The 20,212-nt window shown below is 39.6% G+C and overlaps 2 protein-coding genes across 2 annotated transcripts; one reads left to right on the forward strand and one right to left on the reverse strand.

Moving 5' to 3' along the window:
- Positions 1 to 200: 200 nt before the first annotated feature.
- On the forward strand, positions 201 to 2,437 carry LOC149645039 (uncharacterized). The gene is made up of 6 exons (XM_089850407.1): positions 201 to 554; positions 937 to 1,281; positions 1,349 to 1,431; positions 1,516 to 1,667; positions 1,720 to 1,902; positions 1,962 to 2,437. The coding sequence occupies exons 1-6, from the start codon at positions 201 to 203 to the stop codon at positions 2,435 to 2,437; spliced, it is 1,593 nt and encodes a 530-aa protein (XP_089706533.1).
- A 16,414-nt stretch (positions 2,438 to 18,851) lies between these two features.
- Positions 18,852 to 19,888, reverse strand: LOC149645040 (uncharacterized). The gene is made up of 2 exons (XM_089850449.1): positions 19,338 to 19,888; positions 18,852 to 19,263 (listed from the first exon to the last, which is right to left on the reverse strand). Exons 1-2 carry the CDS (start codon positions 19,742 to 19,744, stop codon positions 19,191 to 19,193), a joined length of 480 nt encoding a protein of 159 aa, XP_089706575.1. The 5' UTR covers positions 19,745 to 19,888; the 3' UTR covers positions 18,852 to 19,190.
- Between the last annotated feature and the right edge of the window lie 324 nt (positions 19,889 to 20,212).

A 20,212-nucleotide genomic window follows, 5' to 3' on the forward strand; every position in this document is an offset into this window, starting at 1 on the left:
AGATCATCATTAATTAAATACTTGGAAAACAATCTAAGTAAGAAGCGGGGTATAAAGTGGAACATTTTTTTACCTGTGAGACACGTTCGCGAACTGAACGACGGATCGGAAGTCGAAGCATTACCCTATTTCCGAAGCCGAACTCAAACTTCCTTACTATCACATTTAATATCTAACCAAATAGACTCGTGTGTGAAACAATGGTACAGGCGATGGAGGAATTTCAAGATATGGGCAGTGGATGGACCATAGATCGTATCTTGTTTTTTCAAGTGGATATTATTAGATACATGTCACTGGTTGGTGGTACCTATATAGAGCTTCCTCCTGAACTGAATAATCCCGAAAAAGGACTCTTAAATATAAAAACTAATGATCAAAAATGTTTCTCGTGGTGCATTCTCGCAAAATTACATCCGCAACCTCCAAAATCTAATCGCGATGATCGAAATAAATACGTAGCTTTTGAAACGGAGTTAGACTGCACCGACATAAGTTTCCACTCAAACTTAAAAGGTTTAAAAATAAAAACCATCTGTCAATCAATGTTTTTGGTTACGAAAATGAAGTTTTTCCTCTCCACATCAGCGAAAATAAAGCTCCCGAGGATCGACAAATAGACCTGTTTTATCTAAAATCAAAAGAAAAGCAACATTTTTGTCTAATTACTGATGTTAGCCGACTATTAAGTCATTTCACAAACTATAACGGAAAAATTTACGTGTGCCGTTATTGTTTACATCGTTTCGCGGGAAAAAAACTCAGAACGAAATCATAGAGAACACGTGAAAAACTGTAACGTGCACATTCCACAACTCATTAAAATGCCACACAAAAAACCCATCTAGAAATTTGAAAAAAAATTGATTGGCTTCAGAAGGTAGGAAGTCATTTAGAATTTCCATAAGTTCTTAGTCTTAATAAATTTATTTTTAGGTCCCATACGTCATAGATGCGGATTTTGAATCTATAATTGACAAAATACAGACTTGTTACCCATCGTCTTCAATCTCATCAACAACCAAACTTTCTGAGCACGTCGCGTGCGGTTTCAGTTACGTCGTAATAGGACCCGACGAAAAGCCAAATGCACCTGTAACATATAGGGGAACCGATGCCATAGACATTTTTCTAGAAAGTTTGTTGAAGGAGCAAGACAATATCACTGAATTATTAAAGGAAAATATTCCTATGGATCTGAGTCCAGCCGAGGAAAAATTATGTCGTAAAGCGACTCATTGTTACGTGTGTGAGGACGTCTTAACACAGGATGATCCGGGAGTGAGAGATCATTGCCATTATTCTGGTAATACGAACATAATATCAATAAAAAATTAATTAATATTAGTTTTTAGGGCGTTTTCGTGGAGTTGCGCACAATTCTTGTAATTTAAAGTTGCGAGTAGGAAAGTTTACTCCTGTCAATGCACGGTATGTTCTTGTTTTAACATTAATTATTAACTATAATAAACTATGTAAAATTTTTTGTTACGACGCCCATCTTATAATGCAAAGGATAGGGCTTCAAAAAGATGAGAGCATTTCGTGTATCCCATCTAAAAGTGAAACGTATATCAGTTTCACTTTCGGTCGTCTACGTTTCATCGATTCAATTCGTTTTATGCCCGCTAGTCTAGAAACTTTAATTTCTAATTTGGCCATGGGGGGTAAAGAAAAAAAAATTTCCCATCTTGAACTCTTTCTATCCCGCACATCAAGCCCCGTATCTACTGAAAAAATTAACCTATCCATACGACTATATGAGCAACGTAGAGAAGTTTCAAGAGGTCGAACTTCCACCCAAAGAAGCCTTTTTCAACGCTCTCACTGACGAACACATATCAGATGAGAGTTACGAAAATGTTCGTCAAGTGTGGGACATTTTTAACATCCAAAATCTAGGTATTATTTATGGTAGCTTTCTTAAAGTAATAGTGAAATTAATGGTGGTATATTAACAGGGGAACTCCACGATTTATACGTGCAGGCAGATACCCTTCAACTCGCCGACGTATTCGAAAGTTTCCGCGCTATGTGTGTAGAATATTACGGTCTGGATTGCGCGCATACTTACACCGGACCGGGGTTCGCCTGGGAGTCCGCGCTTCACATGACCAAAGTGAAATTGGAGTTACTTCTCGATATTGATATGCACTTGTTTATAGAGCGTGGTATTCGAGGAGAGGTTTCGATGATTAGCCATCGCTTCGCCGAAGCTAATAACCCGTATCTCCCCAAAACCTATGACCCCAAGAAGGACAGTAATTACATCATGTACCTCGACGTTAACAACCTTTATGGTTTCGCCATGGTTGATTACCTACCCACGAGTAGGTTCGCTTGGGTACCAGTCGAAGACCTCCTCGACTACGCTCATAAAAACGTGCTTTCTCTATCGGACGAGTCTCCTTACGGTTTCATTTTGGAGGTAGATTAGATTATCCCGCTGAGCTTCAACATGAACACAACCAGGGTTGGCAAGGTGGAAAAAACCGCGGTTATTACCTGGTAAAAACCGGGTGGCAAAACTAATTTTTCCGCGGTTTTTACCGCGCGGTTTATACCAGGTTAAAACCGATGGCAAAAACCTTTTTTTCCGCGGTTTTTTCCAGTTGCTATGTGAAGTATCTGACTAATTATTCGTTAAATATTCGCGAAAAACCTGGAAAATTTGAATACTAAAAATTTAATAGAGTAATAACCACCTCAAATTTAAAAATTAAAAATACTATTGTTATTTTTCTAACATAACAATAACAAACATCACGAAAATGCACTTAAAACTCGCTAGTTTACCACTTTGTAACCATGAATTTAGTTTTTGCCGGTTTTTACCGGTTTTTTCCACGTGTCCCGGCAAAAACTAGTTTTTGCCGGGTTTTTGCCAACCCTGAACACAACTGTTACCCTCTCGCACTCGAATCTCAAAGAATACAAACGGAACAATTTTCTTCATATAACAAACTGATGCTACAACGATTACACCTTCCGGAGAAAGACACCCTACCTAAACTAGTTCCCAATCTTTACAACAAAGAGCGATACGTAGTTCACTATCGCAATTTGAAATACTACGCATCGAAAGGACTTAAACTCACGAAAGTTCACCGTATACTATCTTTCGACCAAAGTCCCTGGCTTCGACCCTTCATAAATTTTAATACTGAAAAGCGGAAACTTGCCACCAATAGTTTTGAAAAAGATTTCTTCAAACTTTTGAACAACTTGTGCTTTGGTAAGTAAGCCGCAACTTCAATTGAACAAAAAGTTGCAATCTAATTTAATTTAATTAAAAAAAAACCAAGTAAAACGATGGAGAACTTGAGAAACCGGATAGATTTTCATCTCGTGCAAACACCCGAGCGAGCCATCAAGAAAGCGTCCTCTCCAGCATTTGAAAAATTTACGATTTTCCACAACAAACTCTTGGATATCCATATTAAGAAGAAGTCGCTTACTTTACACTGGATTCACCGTTTTGGATCTTTCGAAACTAACTATGTACGAGTTTCATTACGAGTACATGCGAAAGGCTTACGGTGACAGGGCTCAGTTACTTTTCACGGACACGGACAGCCTCACGTATAATATACAAACGGACAACGTCTACTTCGACTTTCATAATTCATCCCATCTTTTCGATTTCTCGGGACATCCCGTGAATCACCCTCTTTACAATAACGTAAACATAGAGGTTGTTGGAAAAATGAAAGATGAGATGGACGGAATTCCTATACGTGAGTTCGTTGGCCTTCGTCCCAAAATGTATTCTATCCTCTCCGAGAAGGGGGAAAAACCGCGAAAGGTGTTTCTGAAAGAGTACTTGTAACCGTAAAATTTAAAAGTATTTAAATTAAAACTAGCAAATTCAGAAGTTCCCAGGATACCCGTTTAAAGGACTTATTGTCCATGACTAACTATATTTACCGAGTAATCCATTGTCGAAAGAAGACACAGTCGTAGTAGAAATAATACTTGTCTTTATGAAACAAAAACACGTCTGAACTTAGCGCGTGTACAAAGGAACTGCAACTGACAACTGCCCTCTTACAGATTGTAGGCGGGGGTTTTATCCCCGCGAAAAATGTTTTTTAACAAGGTTGACAGCAGTGGCGCTTAAGGCGCCACTTCGGGACAATTTAACATTATACAAAATTAATGTAAAAAATGAAAAATGAACAAAGCAGACGACGCGGTTTTTCCCCGGGAAGGAGAAGCTTCGTGTGGACGGTTACATCCTCCCCCCCAAAGAAAAGTCGTCTGCTGCGGCACTCTTGTTCCCAATCCGCTAAGTCTTGGGCAGGCGGCGAGGAGGGCCTCCTGGCCTTGGCAGCAGTCTTCTATGGCGAATCCCATGGGCTGCGTCAAATCGTCATGCTGCGTTCCGAATAGTCTCCCATGGTTCTCGCGAGATTGCTTGACGGGCAAAATTAAAATCACTAGACGTCACATCTGTGATTGAATGCATGCGTAGATACTGTTCTACGTCTGGGCGAGACCGAAGAGTTTTATGCGGATATGTTGCTGGAGGGTGATAATTTATGTCCTGTTCAGGACCTCCAGACTGTGGATTCTTCCTCAGTACAATCTCACGTTTCCATCCTTTACGGAAAGGATTGACAAATCTCATACGATTTATGGGAACAGGGTTGGACAATTCCGTATCGTCTTCCACAGATTCAGAGGAAGAACTGGAATCGTCAGGGTGAGATAGAGGAGAGGGTAGAGGGAGAGACTTCTCCCTCGAGCTCCTATCAGGAGAGGAGGGAGGAGAAAGGTCTGGCGGTATCCTATTCACTCGGAAAACCGCTGGAGGATCTGAGAATAAGGCGAATGCGTCTGGCTCAGATTCCTCAGGTAGATCAGAGACTTCTGGGAAGGACTCTGGTACTTCTTCCGACGGGGAATAAGAGGATCCATTAGTGGATGAAGATGAGGTTTGATTGCTCCTCGTTTTTTCTCCAGACGACTCGGTCTGCGCTTCTTGGTCTCTCAACAGTCGTTGTCTTCGTTCTCGTCGAGTCTCACGACGTTCGTCACCAGTACTGACTCCAGCGTCCTGAAGTACAGGTATGGACTGTGACGAGGTAGAACTTGAAGATGAACTACTTGACGTTGAGGATGACTGGCTTCCGTCCGGTTGGCAGACATCTTTGTTTGACCAATACAGCTTCAAATGAGCGATATTCTCGATTCCTTTTCCTTCTCCAGTTTCTGGGTCTTCTAGTTGATAACGCAATCGATCGATCTTCTTTGCGATTTTGTAGGGACCATCCCATTTGGGACATAACTTAGCGGCGACGTTACGTGCCGCTTGAGACAAGGGATGCGTCTCCTTCCAGACAAGCGCACCAACGGGAAATTTAATTCCTTCCCGCCTTTGATCGTAGTAGCGCTTCTGGTGTGCTTGCGCTTTCTTGGCAAGCTCTTTAGACAAAGCAAGTTGCTTCGCTAAAGCTGAGAGCGATGCGGACCTTTCAACAAAGTCCGTTACTGGCATACCTACGTCCATGTCCCAGGGAAATCTCGGTTCCCTACCCATGTTCAGGTAGAAAGGAGTTCTTCCTGTTGTTGTATGTGTAGTCGAGTTGATGGCGAACTGGATGAATGGTAAGTTCTCGTCCCATCTTCGGTGATCTCGACCAACGAACATCTAAATGATTTCGCCCAGAACTCTGTTAGTGCGTTTCACGACGTTACTCTGCGGATAATACGGAGTGATGTATCGTGGTTTGACTTTGAACATCTTGAGAATGTCCTTCCAAAGTTGAGAAACGAATTGTGTCCCATTGTCGCATACGATGGCTTTCGGACATCCGTAGCGAACTATCATGGAGACGAGTTTCTTTGCACACGTTCTGGCTGTGATGTTCTTCATTGGGTACAGTTCGACAAATTTGGTGGCATAGTCCGTGAAAACTAGGAGGTATTTGTGGTGGTGTCGGCTTCGTGGTAGAGGTCCCATTATGTCCACTCCCAGCAAATCAAATGGCTCAGAAATGGCCGTAGGCTGCATGAGACCTGGACGTTTTCTATTGCGGGCCTTGTGCATCTGGCACAAAGGACATCCGCGGACGTACTGGGTAACGTCCTGCCGGAACGATGGCCACCAGTATCTGGCTCGTACTTTGTCGAAGATACGATCTCGACCTCGATGTCCAGATAGAGGGTGGTCATGGAATAAGCGGATGGCGTCCCGCCGGAACCGCTGTGGCAAATAGATTTTTGCTGGTTGTCTACCATAGGCCTTTCGCTACAAGACATCGTTCTTTAGCTCGTAGTACCGATGTCTTTGAGGATTATCTCCTGATAACTGGAATATGATGTCATTGGTGGCTTGTTCATCTTGTTGGGCTTTTCGCACTTCTTCCAATGTGAAAGAGTGATACAAAGCATGATTGGCGGGAGGAGCTAATCCGCTACTGGTTGAGGACGAAGTCGAAGTCATTGAAGAGGATTCCGCTGGACTGGAATCTTCTGACGAGGACGGTGAAGTCGTGTCTTCCAACGACATGGCTAATAGCGAGACAGGTGCTCTGGATAATGCGTCCGCAACCTTGTTCTCAACTCCCTTCTTGTGTATGATCTTGAAGTTATACGTCTGTAGGCACATTGCCCAACGAACAAGTCGAGAATTTGGTTCTTTCAGTGTGAACAACCACTGAAGTGCTTTGTGATCAGTGATCACAGTGAAGGGTATACTTTCCAAGTACGGCCAGAACTTTCCAACTCCCCAATAAATGGCAAGACATTCCTTTTCCGTGGTGGTATATCGTCTCTGGACGTCGGTCAGTTGCTTACTGGCATAGGCAATAGGTACCTCGACGTCATCTTGGATTTGTGACAGGAAAGCTCCAAGTCCGGCGTCGCTAGCATCCGTTGTCAGGATACACGGCAACTTATGGTTGTAAGCCGCTAAAGGAGGCGCCATACAGATCGCATCCTTGATGGCCTGGAACGCTTCCTGCTGTTCTTTCTTCCACTGGAACGGAACGTCCTTCTTCTTGAGATGGTTTAATGGGGCAACGATCTTGGAATACTGCGGGATGAATCGTGAGTGCCATCCAGCCATGCCCAGAAATCTTTGGATTTCTTTCACGTTCTTTGGGACGGGAAAGTCTACCATAACCCTAGTCTTGGAGGGATCAATATGAATCCCTCGTTCATTTACTATATGCCCTAACACGGTCGCTTTGCTTTGCGCAAAGCGACATTTCTTCGTCTGAAGCGTAAGTCCCGCTTCAGACAGTCGGTGAAAGACATATTCCAAGGCTTGTAAATGGTCTGCCCAAGTACTGGATGGAATGACGATGTCATCCAGATAGACACAGATGGAAAAGTGATGTCCGTCCCTGAAGACTTCGTCGATGAGTCGTTCAAACGACGACGGCGCATTGCATAGGCCGAACGGAAGTACTTCGAACTCGTACTTTCCCGCATGCGTGATAAAAGCGGTCTTTGCTTTCGCTTGCGGGTGGAGATCTATCAGCCAATAGCCGCTCTTCAAGTCCAGTGCTGTGATGAACTTTGAGGCACCCATTTTTCCTAATAGTTCTTCTATTCGCGGAAGCGGATACGGATATTTCACGGTCACTTTATTTAACGCGCGATAGTCGACGCAGAAACGTATCTTTTCGCATTTCTGGTGGACAAGTACCACTGGCGACGCGTAAGGACAAACGGAGGGCTTCACGATTCCGTCGCGGATCATTTCGTGAAGATGATCTTCAATTATCCGTTTTTTCTCGTCGCTGACACGATACGCGCGTTGACTAACGGGAACATCGGTGGTAGTCTGTATCTCGTGATAGACTAAGTTCGTACGTCCCGCTTTTTCCGAAAATAGTTTTGGAAATCGTAATAAGAGAGTTTTTGAGTCTTCTTTCTGCTTAGGACTCAGTATAGGCGACGCGACAGCTTGTTCAATATCCTCGATAATCTAAGGTGTTTGAGTCTTTAACCCCGGGAGATTAAGCACGAATGGAAACGTTGTTCCGTCAATCTGACAAGTTTTTGTACCAAAATCCAAAACGGCACGATATTTATACAGGAAATTTTTTCCCAAAATAAAGTCGTTTGGTAGTGAGGGAACTACGTGAAATTCCTGCTTTAGTTTCAACTGTCCTAAGCGGAAGTCTATTCGCGCACGTCCCTTTGTGAAGGTATAACGTCCATCGCCTAACACTATGCATTGAGTCTCTTCTTCTTCCGGAAGTACTAAGTCTGGTTTTAAAGTTCTGACTAAATTTCGCCACTGATATAAGCTGATAAAACAAGCATCAGCGCCTGAATCTAGTCTGGTCGCGAAAGTGCCATGCGAATACACGGCATCTATGGCCACGGGAGGATCAACCTCACAGCGACGCATATCCATAGAGCCAAAGTCGATAAGGGGCTTCAGTTTCTTCGCGCGGCGGGAAGACAATCCCCTTTTTTTCTTCCCGCTTTCGCGTTTTTCGAAGCCTGTCTTTGCGCGACTTCTTGTTTGTCCGGACAGGTTGTGGCATAATGCCCTACGAGTCCGCACTTATAGCATTCTACGCGACTCAAATCGTTTTGCTCTGTCTGAGCCGATGTAGGTCTATTGGGAATTCTTGCGTTTGGTGTCGCAACCTTTGATGTCGCACCTCGCCCCGGCGGTTTTATTAAAACCGCGGCGGTGGGAGAATTTCTTCTCCCACTGGATTTACGCGGGGTAGACTTTGCACTGTCTCTAGGATACAATGAGCTAGAGGGGGGTCGCTCGTAAAATTTCTTCGGTTACGCGGCCCTTCTCTATGAAACTGCGCATTGTCTTTACGCTATCGTGAAAGACATGGATGCGTATTTCGGGGAGGGTATTTCGCTTGCAAATACCGACCAGTTCAGAGTCAGTATACGGAACGCGTAGGTTCTGATTCATCACGGTAATACTCGCGATGTACGCGTCAAAAGACACACCGGTGGGTTGTATAAACTGCGCTATTTCAAGGCGGAGGGATTCCTCCGCTCTACCCGAAAAGAAATAGTCTCTAAACGCGCCTTTTACTGTACGCCACATTAGTGTCTGATTTGGCCTATTCAAGTCTCTAAACCAGATTAATGCACGACCCCTTAATATTTGGGGTAGAAGCGCGATAATGTCATCTCCTGTCATGCTGTGATAATCAGCGAATTCCGTCAAAGTCCGAAGGAATTCTGGCGCGCTTTCACCTTCGACACCACTAAATATTAAGTGAGGAGGCGGTTTTGGCCTACTTTTTGCGGCTGGTCTAGTGCCTACATTTGCTAACGTAGTTGCTAGAGTTTGAATAGTTTGTTGCCAAATATTTGACGCTGCACCTTGCGGTGGCGGCGGCGGAGGTGGGATTCCTCCAGCCGCTTGTCCTTGCGAAGGACTAGTACCGAGGCTTGGAGGGGGAGTGTTCCTCCTCGGGGGAGTATGGGATCCCGGCAACTGCGCGTTAATCGCGGCGATTAAAGCATGCGGATCGACAGGATTCATGACGCGACAGTTAATAAGTCAAGCAATGGCACAAGTAATTGTCACAAGTACGCGTTAAAGCACAATTGTCAGTCGTAACGAGTCCTGGCAAGCTCGCCACTTTATGTAACCGTAAATTTTAAACGTAGGAAAGGGGCCTAATTTACACGGCTCATAAAGATATTTAAATAAAAACTAAGAAAACTAAGAAAAGTTGTCCATGATTATATAATTACCAGATGATTCATTGTTGCAGGAAGAATAACGCAGTTTGTAGAATAACCACTATTGTATTTATTTTATCAAAACCAAAAATTAAACACGTCCGAACTGGCCCGTGATACAAAACTAACTGCCCCTAGTCGGTGGCGGCGCGGGTTTTTTATCCCTTGCGAAAGTAATTTTTTTGTCTTTTTACAATGAGCTAGTGGCGCTTAAGGCGCCACTTGTGAGAGAAATTGTAAACATAAATATAGAAAATAGATGAAGCAGACGACTTCGGAGGAACGTGGAGGGCGTCGTTACATTCTCCCGGCCGCGGCATGGCTAACCATGGCTAGTAGATAGCCGGGAGAGGTTGATACGGGGGCAGGGGCTCTGGACTCGGTAGTGGGGTTGGTGGCAGGCTGCGCCGTGGTGTTTGTGGCGCTGGGCTGGGCGGCGGTGACGGGCTATGGTGGGGTCGCCGACGCAGTGAGGGCGTTGGAGGTAGGCTGGGGCCTCGGGGGTCCCCGAACGGGAAGTCCCCGGCGAGTCCGAAGTATCTCTCTTTTTTGGGGAATTTTAAAAATTCCCCAGCATTTCTTTGGTTGCTCATCCAAACTTCTTTGGTTGTCAGTACAAGCTTCTTTGGTTTAACCGTATTTACCATCTCGAATAGTGACAGACCATGTTAAAGGCTTATAGAAGATACCATAGTGATAGGCAGGATGATGTCAACGCGTTCGTGGTGTTCTCCTACCCGCGTGAACCGCGCTTTCCCCGTGAGCCGTTTGGGGCGCCCCCGACCGGGTTTAGGGAATCGCGAACCGCGCGCGCGTTTTAATTAATCGCGTTTAAGTATGTGGTTTCATTCGAGTATTAGCCATGATACCATTCACTACACCGGGAAATTTGATTATTTTCGGTCCTTCGGGATCTGGTAAAACAGTTTTATGTAAACGAATAATAGAAAATAAGGATAAAATGTTTCAACCTAAAGTTGATTTAGTTGTTTGGCATTATAGTATATATCAGCCTTGCTTACGATGAATTAAAAGAAATGGGTGTAATTATGCGTTAAGGTTTACCCGACGTAAAGGCCCGTTTTCAATCAAGCTTTTTCCAAAAAAACGCTCGCTTTTGCTTGAAAAATTCAAGCGAAACGCGAGGTTGTTTTCATATGCGCTCTTTCGTTAGCTTGAAGCCAATTTAGACCTCGCTTTTGCGTCAATTTTCCTTCACGCATATATCTATCCCGGTTAGATATTTGCGTGAGCTTTTAGTTTTCAAGCGCGTTGATAGCGAAAACGTGTCTGACGACATCGCTAGGGGACCAATAGAAACTCGCCTAGCTGGGGAGATAAATTCTGTACTACCCGTTTCACCGATAGTTGGCCAAACAACTAAGTTCCTAAAAAATATAATAATATTATTAATAAATATAATATATAACGGTGGGGCGAAAATGAGTTCAAAAACTAAAGAAATTCTGGAAAAATTGAAGAAGGAGAGAGAACTCATAAAAAAAATCGGCATCAGATGAGAAGGAGAAACTTATTAGTTTGGTTCAAAATAAACCAAATCTATGGAACAGAGGCTTAGCAGAATATAAAGACCGCGATCTAACAGAACGATCTTGGAAAGAAATTTCAAAGGAATTAAATTTACGAAGTAAGTACATGTACATTATTCATTAGTTTAAGATATTCCTTACTAATTTTTCCCGACAGAGGAACAGTGCAAAAAGAAATGGAAGACTTTATTCGACCAATTTCGTGTTCACTACCACATAGTTACGAAGGGCAAATTTACTTGTAAAATAAAGAGTAGAAATAAACCCGCATTTCACATTTAAATGCAACATTTTTCGTTGTTTACCTATTGTAGAAAGCCATCCGCTTCCAAAAACTGTTTTCTTCAAATAGCTGAGCCCAAGTGCACTGTATAAATTTTTGGAATTTTCCGATAAGTATTTATAGAGAATCAATAAATGCAGTAAAAAGGCTATGCGTTAATGACGCCATAAAAGGGTCATATCTAAGGATGGGAGCTTGTAATTTATCATCCGTAAATTACCAGTAATTTAACAGAAAATATTGCTCTAAATTACCTATTTATACTATATAGTAACTTTTTTTATCAAAGATATTAATATTTCTGACACTGGCAACCTTTCGAAGTACAGTTTACAATTGTGAATTTAGAAACTTAAGTATAAACTATTCACAAAACCGTAAATATTTTTGTAGGAAAATTTGATTTCATCTATAATTTAATCGGTAAATTGAAATTAACGTAATTTAATATGACTTGGCAATTCTTTGGTTTTAAAAGTGAAAAACTTCAACAAACCTATGAAATTATAGTTGATTGTTACATCAAACTCGAACTTATTCCGAAAGTTGAATTTAATGAACTGCATGAAACATTTGGTATATTAAGTTTTGGAATTCTAAATTTAAAAAAAGATATCAAAATTGATAAACATTAGGCGTTTTAAAATTGCTACATATTACCAAATGTCATTTTTCAATCCATCACGATATTATTAAAAAAAGGGGTTGGATTTTTTTTTATATCGCTACACTACCCTTCTATTAATTTGAAAATTTTGCATATTGAAAAAAAAAACCCAAAAAAAAATTACCCCCCCACAGATGAGAGTAGAATTTTCTGGGGTGTAAAAATCTGGGCTAAGGATTAAGCTGCCACTTTTTAGGGGGGTAAAATGGGATAGAGTGTTTGCAATAATTCAATACATTAAAGTGTGCATTGGTAATCTATAGCCAAGAAGGGATATCTAGTTTATTAGGGAGAAGGTATAAGATGCCCAAGTATTCGAGCGCCATAGTCCCAGTCTTCCCTTTCAAAATACAAGGGTGGGGGACGTAAAAGTTGGCCGGGCTATTTCGCCTCTCCTCAGTCGGAAAACACGTAATTTTCGTCATTCGCGTCGCGCTGACGTGAGCTTTCAAGAACCAATGAGATGCTGGTTGTAAGTTAGAGGCGGGGATTAACTCCGGACCTACGTTTGGACTAGAGGTAAAGCGGGAAGTGTATCGAATTTATACCTTCTGCCTAATAAACTAGATATCACTTCTTACATTTAATTTTAAAATCATTCGGAGATATTCCCTGGATGTTTCACTACGCAGACAGGTCTTATAATATTTAGAAGAACCGATAAATAAATCACTTGGTTTTCCACTTCACCCTCCCTTTAACTCTACGGTGATATAGTTTATGAACATTTCGCTTAATTACTCTGGCCCTGATTATTGTAACACCAAGTATTTGGTATCATTCGAAAGGAGAGAAACAGGACTACAACATACTTAAAGGACATCCCCGTATCTCTTATAGACGCAGAGTTATGAGCCTCCGAAGTGCATGGGCAATCGAAAGGAATAAAATGTTTCTACAGAGCTTGTCTATCAGCGTCACTCCTCAAAGTCAGTCTTTCTACGTATAACGGCTTTTTAACTAAAGCAACAAACTCCAACGATCTTCTTGAACTGAGAGAAAGATTTGAGCGCGGAAAAAAAACCTAGATTCCAACTTCTTCCCTGTTGTATAACCTCTCTTATCTCGGGTTCGCAACGTGTTTCTGGAGAGTACGAGAATTTTAAAACGCAACTTTTATCTCTTTCAGTTTGAAATGGACGCGGGGACAAATCTAGTATACGAATCAAGACTGTAGTCTAACGATCCCCAAAAACGTTTGAACGGTGGTGCTGGTGCTAAATCCCACCGCGCTCTGTTTGCGGATTTGAAATGGTGGTATTCTTGGCGGGATAACTTTAAACTCGCGCCTAAAAACACCCGCACCCACCAACAACCGCTGGCCCGATAAGGGAAGAGAGATTGGTGACCAAAAACCGAGAACCCAACCGACGTTGGTGGGGATCAAAGATGCTAATTTGCGAGTACGAGGAAACTGGAAATCTTCAAGCTTAAATTCGAAATGAAACTGCGCAAAATAAGGGGCCGCAGTATGATATAGGGCTTCGACAGTTACCAAAAGTCCTTATTGCTCGAAGCCATATCTTCCTTTGCGTCTGTCTTTGTTGACCACATACCCTATCATTATTCCCTCTTAAGACAACAAGGTACTCAACAACAACACAGACTCTCTCTACACCCGACATTTGAAACCAGAGTTTATGCGAAAGTACCATGTTGAGTGCACGATGATCAACATTTTGTCCTATAGAGCTATTTCAGTGGGGGAAAAATTTCGTCTGCTACGAAAATTGGGCCTGCCTTTGAGAGTGTAGGATTGCTCCAGAGTTCACTCTGTCTTAAGATACGAGATGATGAGGAGAAACTTTCATTACTCTCCAATAAAGACTCATCCCCAGAAATTTTACCCACTAAAATCAAATTCCCCGACTTTTCCCTGACTATGCTGTAATTTTTAAAATTCCCTGACTTTTCCCTGACGTTTTCAGTCCATTTTTAAATTCCCTGACTTTTCCAGGTGTTCCTTGACCCGTGGCAACCCTGTTCAATGACCGACATTACTCTGAATTAAATTACAATTAATTGGTTACAATTTTGCCACACAATATTTTGATACACTCCTTTCGAGGCTATTTTTCAAATAACTTAAAATAGGTTTATCGCAATACTTAAAAGCTTTTTAAGTAGGCATAATAGTTTGTTGAAATGTTCTTGAAATGGAAACATTGAAAATCCATTTTCAGCCGATTTCTCCATTCGGTTTTAAAGTTAAGTCTTGAAATGAAAATAAAACATTAGAAAATAAATTTAAAGGATTAAATGATTTCGGGGAAAGCCAACATTCAGGGTTTTTGAGTTTCACGTTAATCCCTATTGCCCCTGTAGAAATGTTTACACTGCCTTACTCTCACGTTCAGGGAGAAGCAACCCACCAGGAACCAACGCTACAAAAATGAGATAAATATCTAATCCACCTTATGTAATTGGGTTTCATTCGAATTATTGTAACAGTAATGGGTTTCATTCGAATTATTGTAAAAGCAATGGGGTTCATTCGAACTATTGTAAATGTAATGGGTTCAATTCGAATTATTGTAAATGTAATGGGTTCAATTCGAATTATTGTAAATGTAATGGGTTCAATTCGAATTATTGTAAATGTAATGGGTTCAATTCGAATTATTGTAAATACAGGAATGTAATGGGTTGAATTCGAATTATTGTAAATGTAATGGGTTCAATTCGAATTATTGTAAAATTAATGGGTTCGATTCAAATCATTGTAAAATTAATGGATTCGACATTAATTTGTTTTTCCAGATTTGATGTTTTACAAATGAGATAGGAATATATGTATTAAATCTAGAGTGAAAATTCAAATCGGCTTACCGCGAAACACATTGTTTTAATCAAGCACGTCTATCTATTTATTAGATTAAAAAGGACTAGAGTTTTTATTAGTAACTCGCGTATTTTATTTAACACGTTTAAAAAACTATCTTGACAGCTTTTTACACAGATTATAGCAGCAGGCGGTAATAAAAAGTTCAAGCGATTAATAGGTGGCGCCACCCGTATTTGATAAAGATTCATGCTCGACAAAAAGTGTATCGCGAAACGTCGATCTCGAGATCTCACGTTGTGACTCTAGGTTTAATACATATATTCTATCTCATTGGGTTTTACGCAGCATGTGATATTCGAATTTCGTCAATAGTAGAGTGGGATATAGACCGAGTGGGGAAAGGTAAAGCCCCGCCCATTGACATGCGCGGTAACCACTGGATGTTTTACTTCCAACAGCAACACGTAGATGGCGGGAAATTCTACACTTTGGCGCGAAATTTAAAATGCCTCGTTTTACAACATTGGTGTAAATATAAATAATGTTAGTCCAAATCTTAATAAAAAGGTGAATATTTGTGTTAAAATATAGATTTTAAAATAAAAAAATGTATTTCCCACCATGATTTAAACACAACATACAAATTGTTTATTACTAAACAATAAAAGTAAATATGTTTAAGTTCATGAGTTTTGCAATATTAAATGTATAATTATGGGAGTAGTTTGTCTTTCGGATTTAAATTTATTATTTCTTAAATAAATATGGGTTGTAACTGCACATTTTCGAGTTTCAGAAACACAGAAGTGAATGTATATTTCCCAAATAATCCCAACGTTAGGAAATTTATCAGTGGACCGAGCAATGATGCCTTAAAATGAAAGTACCGGCACTTCCGTTTTTGCATGGTAATGTCTTGTTTTATCAATGAAAGAATAATAGTTTTCTAATAACCAATTCGTTTGAATGTTGCTGAACTTCTACTTAATTGACTCCAAACCCATCCGCACAGCAACTCAAACTAAAGATTTGGGTACTATATTCGACGCTAAGTTACGTTTTTGTAGGCAGGTCACCAAGACTATTAGCTTATGTCGTCGCTCCTTAAAGATTTCGCTTAAGTTTTGTGGTCAGATGAAATCTCTGCGTCATTTCCACATCTTATATTTCAGCCTAGTTCGTTCCAGCAGGTTGCTGTCTGGTTGGGTTGCCTGGGGATAGCTGAAGCCAATTTCTATTATACGATTTTCGAGTGAATTCCGTCACCAGTGGTGGGCGGCTGTCAACCCCGTCCCCAATGCACTGGAATAAAAAAACTTAGGCTTTTGGCCTTTGCACGGCGCCCGTGGTCTGCTAAAATTAGAGGCAGTTAAGAATTGTGCAGCTGCTGGACACTGGCTAGAGTCAGTGGACTGTAAAATATGTGTTTTTCAATCTCAAAGGCCACACGGAACATATCTTCACATTCGAGACTATAATTTAGACGGGGAACACTATTTTACCCCGAAAATATTTTTGCCGAACTTTTGCCGAATTACCCCAAAATCTAAAATAGTAGAAATCTCCCATGCATCGTCTGCTAAAACATCCTAAATGACTTATGGCTTCGCCTTCGGCTATTCGGGGTAAAATAGTGTCCGTTTCGGCACTTTTCGGCAAAAAAGAGTGGGGTAAAATATAAAAATACGGGGGGCTACACTAAACGTCGAAATTAAATCAAGTTAATCCTTTAAATGCATTTCAGAAACTAAATAAGCCTAACTAAGCTACCCTGTCTTGCCCCAACGACACTTATAGGGATTTTTCGGCAAATATCAAAAACTCAACTAAACATTGACATTAATATGAATTGTTTATTGAATCTCAATTTATAAGCTAAATCTACTCTGCCGAACCACAATCCAACGTTAATTTCAACTTAATTAAGCATAATTAACGTAAAATTCGACCAAAAACATAAATTTTTGGGACAAAAATTAAAATAACTTTTAATTGAACTACATAATTAAGATTAAAACAAAGCTAGAAGCTGGTAAAGCTCCTTTTTTACTATTTGACACTTAAATTAATTTATATTATCTTTTAAAAACATTAATATTCAGGAAATTCTAAAGTTTGGGGTAAAATAGGGTTTTTTCGGCAAGGATTGAATTTTCAATTAAACAATGATATTAATGTGAATTGATTATTGAATCTGATTTTATAAGCTAAATCTACTCTGCCGAACCACAATCCAACGTTAATTTCAACTTAATTAAGCATAATTAACGAAAAATTCGACCAAAAACATACATTTTAGGGACAAAAATTAACTTTTAATTGATCTACATAATTGAGATTAAAACTAGGCGAGAAGTTGGTAAATCCCCTTTTTTCCTATTTAACACTGAAATTAATTTTTATTATTTTTAAAAACATTAATAAGCGGGAAATTCCAAAGTTTGGGGTAAAATAGGGATTATTCGGCAAGGATTGTATTTTGAATTAAACATTGACATTTATGTGAATTTTTTATTGAATCTCAATTTATAAGCTAAATTTACTCTGCCGAACCACAATCCAACGTTAATTTCAACTTAATTAAGTATAATTAACGTAAAATGCGACCAAAAACGTACATTTTTGGGACAAAAATTAAAATAACTTTTAATTGATCTACATAACTAAGATTAAAACTAAGCTAGAAGCTGGTAAATCCCCTTTTTTCCTATTTGACACTTAAATTAATTTATATTATCTTTATAATACATTAATATTCAGGAAATTCAAAAGTTTGGGGTAAAATAGGGTTTTTTTGGCAAGGATTGAATTTTCAATAAAACATTGATATTAATGTGAATTGTTAATTGAATCTCAATTTATTATCTAAATCTACTCTGCCGAACCACAATCCAGCATTAATTTCCACATAATTAAATATAATTAATATAAAATTAGACCAAAAACGTACATTTTTGGGACAAAAATTAAAATAACTTTTAATTAAACTACAAAATTAAGATTAAAACTAAGCTATAAGCTTGTAAATCCCTTTTTTACTATTAAACACTGAAATTAATTTATATTATCTTTATAATACATTAATATTGAGGAAATTCAAAAGTTTGGGGTAAAACAGGGGTTTTTCGGCAATATATTATGGGGTGAAACACTATTTTACCCCGAAGTTATTTTTGCCGAACTTTTGCCGAATTACCCCAAATTCTAAAATAGTAGATATTCTCCCATGCATCGTCTGCTAAAACATTCTAAATGACTTATGGAAACAAACTGCAAGTGTTTATTAAACTCAGGTCACGTGTCACCAAAGAGCCGCTATGGAACAGTTTACCCGTCATTTTCTACTCTGAAAAATTGGTTGCTGTAATTTTCACCAACAGCCGGGAGTGTGGCGTACTCCTGTAAGCTAAGCTTCTGGGAGGCAAAGTTTGAGGGAATAAGACACATGTCGGCGATCCTACCCTATAGGTGCCGACTGCCCCGTGTCCGCCGGAGGTGACTTGACCCCCACACCCCATCCGTCACCTCCCAAGTAAACCTCATTTCCTTCCCCTGCTTACACACATAATGAAACCTGACTAATCACATCCTTGCCGAGGTCCTCTGACCCGCTAGCATTGAAACCTCCAAAAAAAAAAAAAAAAAGAACATTTCACCAACATGGAAAGTTATGTAGAATTAGAACCCTTTGAAGAATGGCGCAAACATCCTCTTCTGTTAGATTTAGTTATTTATTATATTGAAAAATGTAGCGGATTTAATCGAGATGGTGCCTTAAGACTTCATTAATAAAAGGCTGTTTCTATTTAGGCCCAAGTTTTGGACTTAAAAAAGCCAGGAACACTATTTAGGACCACCCTCTCTTAATAAAAATCAATATTTTACTTTGAACAATTGAATTTATTCTAAAGACATGTAAAATTATCAAAAGAAAAGAACTAAATTTTGTACAAAAATTACAGACAATTAAAAATATAAACAAACAAATGAATTAATAAAAGTGATAAATAAAAATAACTAAAATCATGGCGTTGCTTTTGCCTCCTCTTCATGTTTAAGAAAAGACATAAGAGATTCAGATCTGATTGGGCAATGGGACATGAGAGCCTGTCATATTTGAAACTGTGATTTCAGGACCAGTTAGGGTTAAATTATCCGCCATTAAATCTTCTTCATCCTAATTGGTGGAAATACAGTGTAATTTTACTAATTTTATTGTTAAGCTGCTAAAAAAAACCAACTTACCCAATTGTTCCTTTCATCTTGTTCTTTAACGGGAGTTGACTGACAACTAAAAGAAAAATAAAATAAAATTAACTTATAGATTTAACAGATTTACAATACAATTAAATAATTTATACAAACTTAGGACTGAAATTTGACAATCTAGATGCGGTATTTGATGCCATGCCTGACTTGGGCGTATAATTTTCTTTCAATAAATCTCCCCATCTTGTTTGAATTTCATTTGATGTTGATTCAGAAGGGTCAGCTTCGGTAGTTGTTGAATTAACTAATTTCATAAAAATCGTTTTCAGTCCTTCTTCTTCCGTTGGGTCACTACTCTTATAATCGTTTATGAATCTTCCCCTAAACATTTTTGCTGCATTTTCTTGACTTCTTGAACTAACGCCCAATTCCTTCGCTATTTCTCGAAAATGAACAATTTTGTGAATCTGATCGAGGGGCACTTGTAAATTTAGGTACCGTTGGTACAAGCACCTTGCTATCATCTTATTTCCTATTTTCTTATGTCCGGCTTCGAAAACCATATTAGCTCCTGTTAAAACTTAAACAACCTTCTCTAAATGGCCTAGCAGCTAAAATAATTTGATAACATACGAAACGCCTATCATTTCAACTCGGTAAAGGGGGGGACCTTTTTTATCGCTTTTATCTATAAAGGTTTCACTAAATTTCGTTATTGATTTTTATGTGATTATAAATCGATGAAAAAACTGACCATTTCATTATGCCTTTAAAAAAACCCTGATAAAACAGATTTTTTTATCTCACTCTTTACCATTCCGAGTGACGATGACGTCATGGAGAGGTATTACACTGGGCGTGTCTGTGTGTATATTTGTGTATGTATGTCGATTTCGAGAATGATGATTTCTTCGAATGACCGACCCTTCGTGCTATGCTCAATCCCTTGGGTTATAGTCAATTAACTAACACATTTTGTTAGGTCTCAATACTAGTTTTATTTTATCAGCGATCATCGATTTTCAGTATAT

The sequence above is a fragment of the Phalangium opilio genome, unplaced genomic scaffold (genome assembly GCF_054372755.1).
Source record: "Phalangium opilio isolate 3A_F unplaced genomic scaffold, DU_Popi_V2 ptg000090l_1, whole genome shotgun sequence".
Classification (NCBI taxonomy): Eukaryota; Metazoa; Arthropoda; class Arachnida; order Opiliones; family Phalangiidae; genus Phalangium; species Phalangium opilio.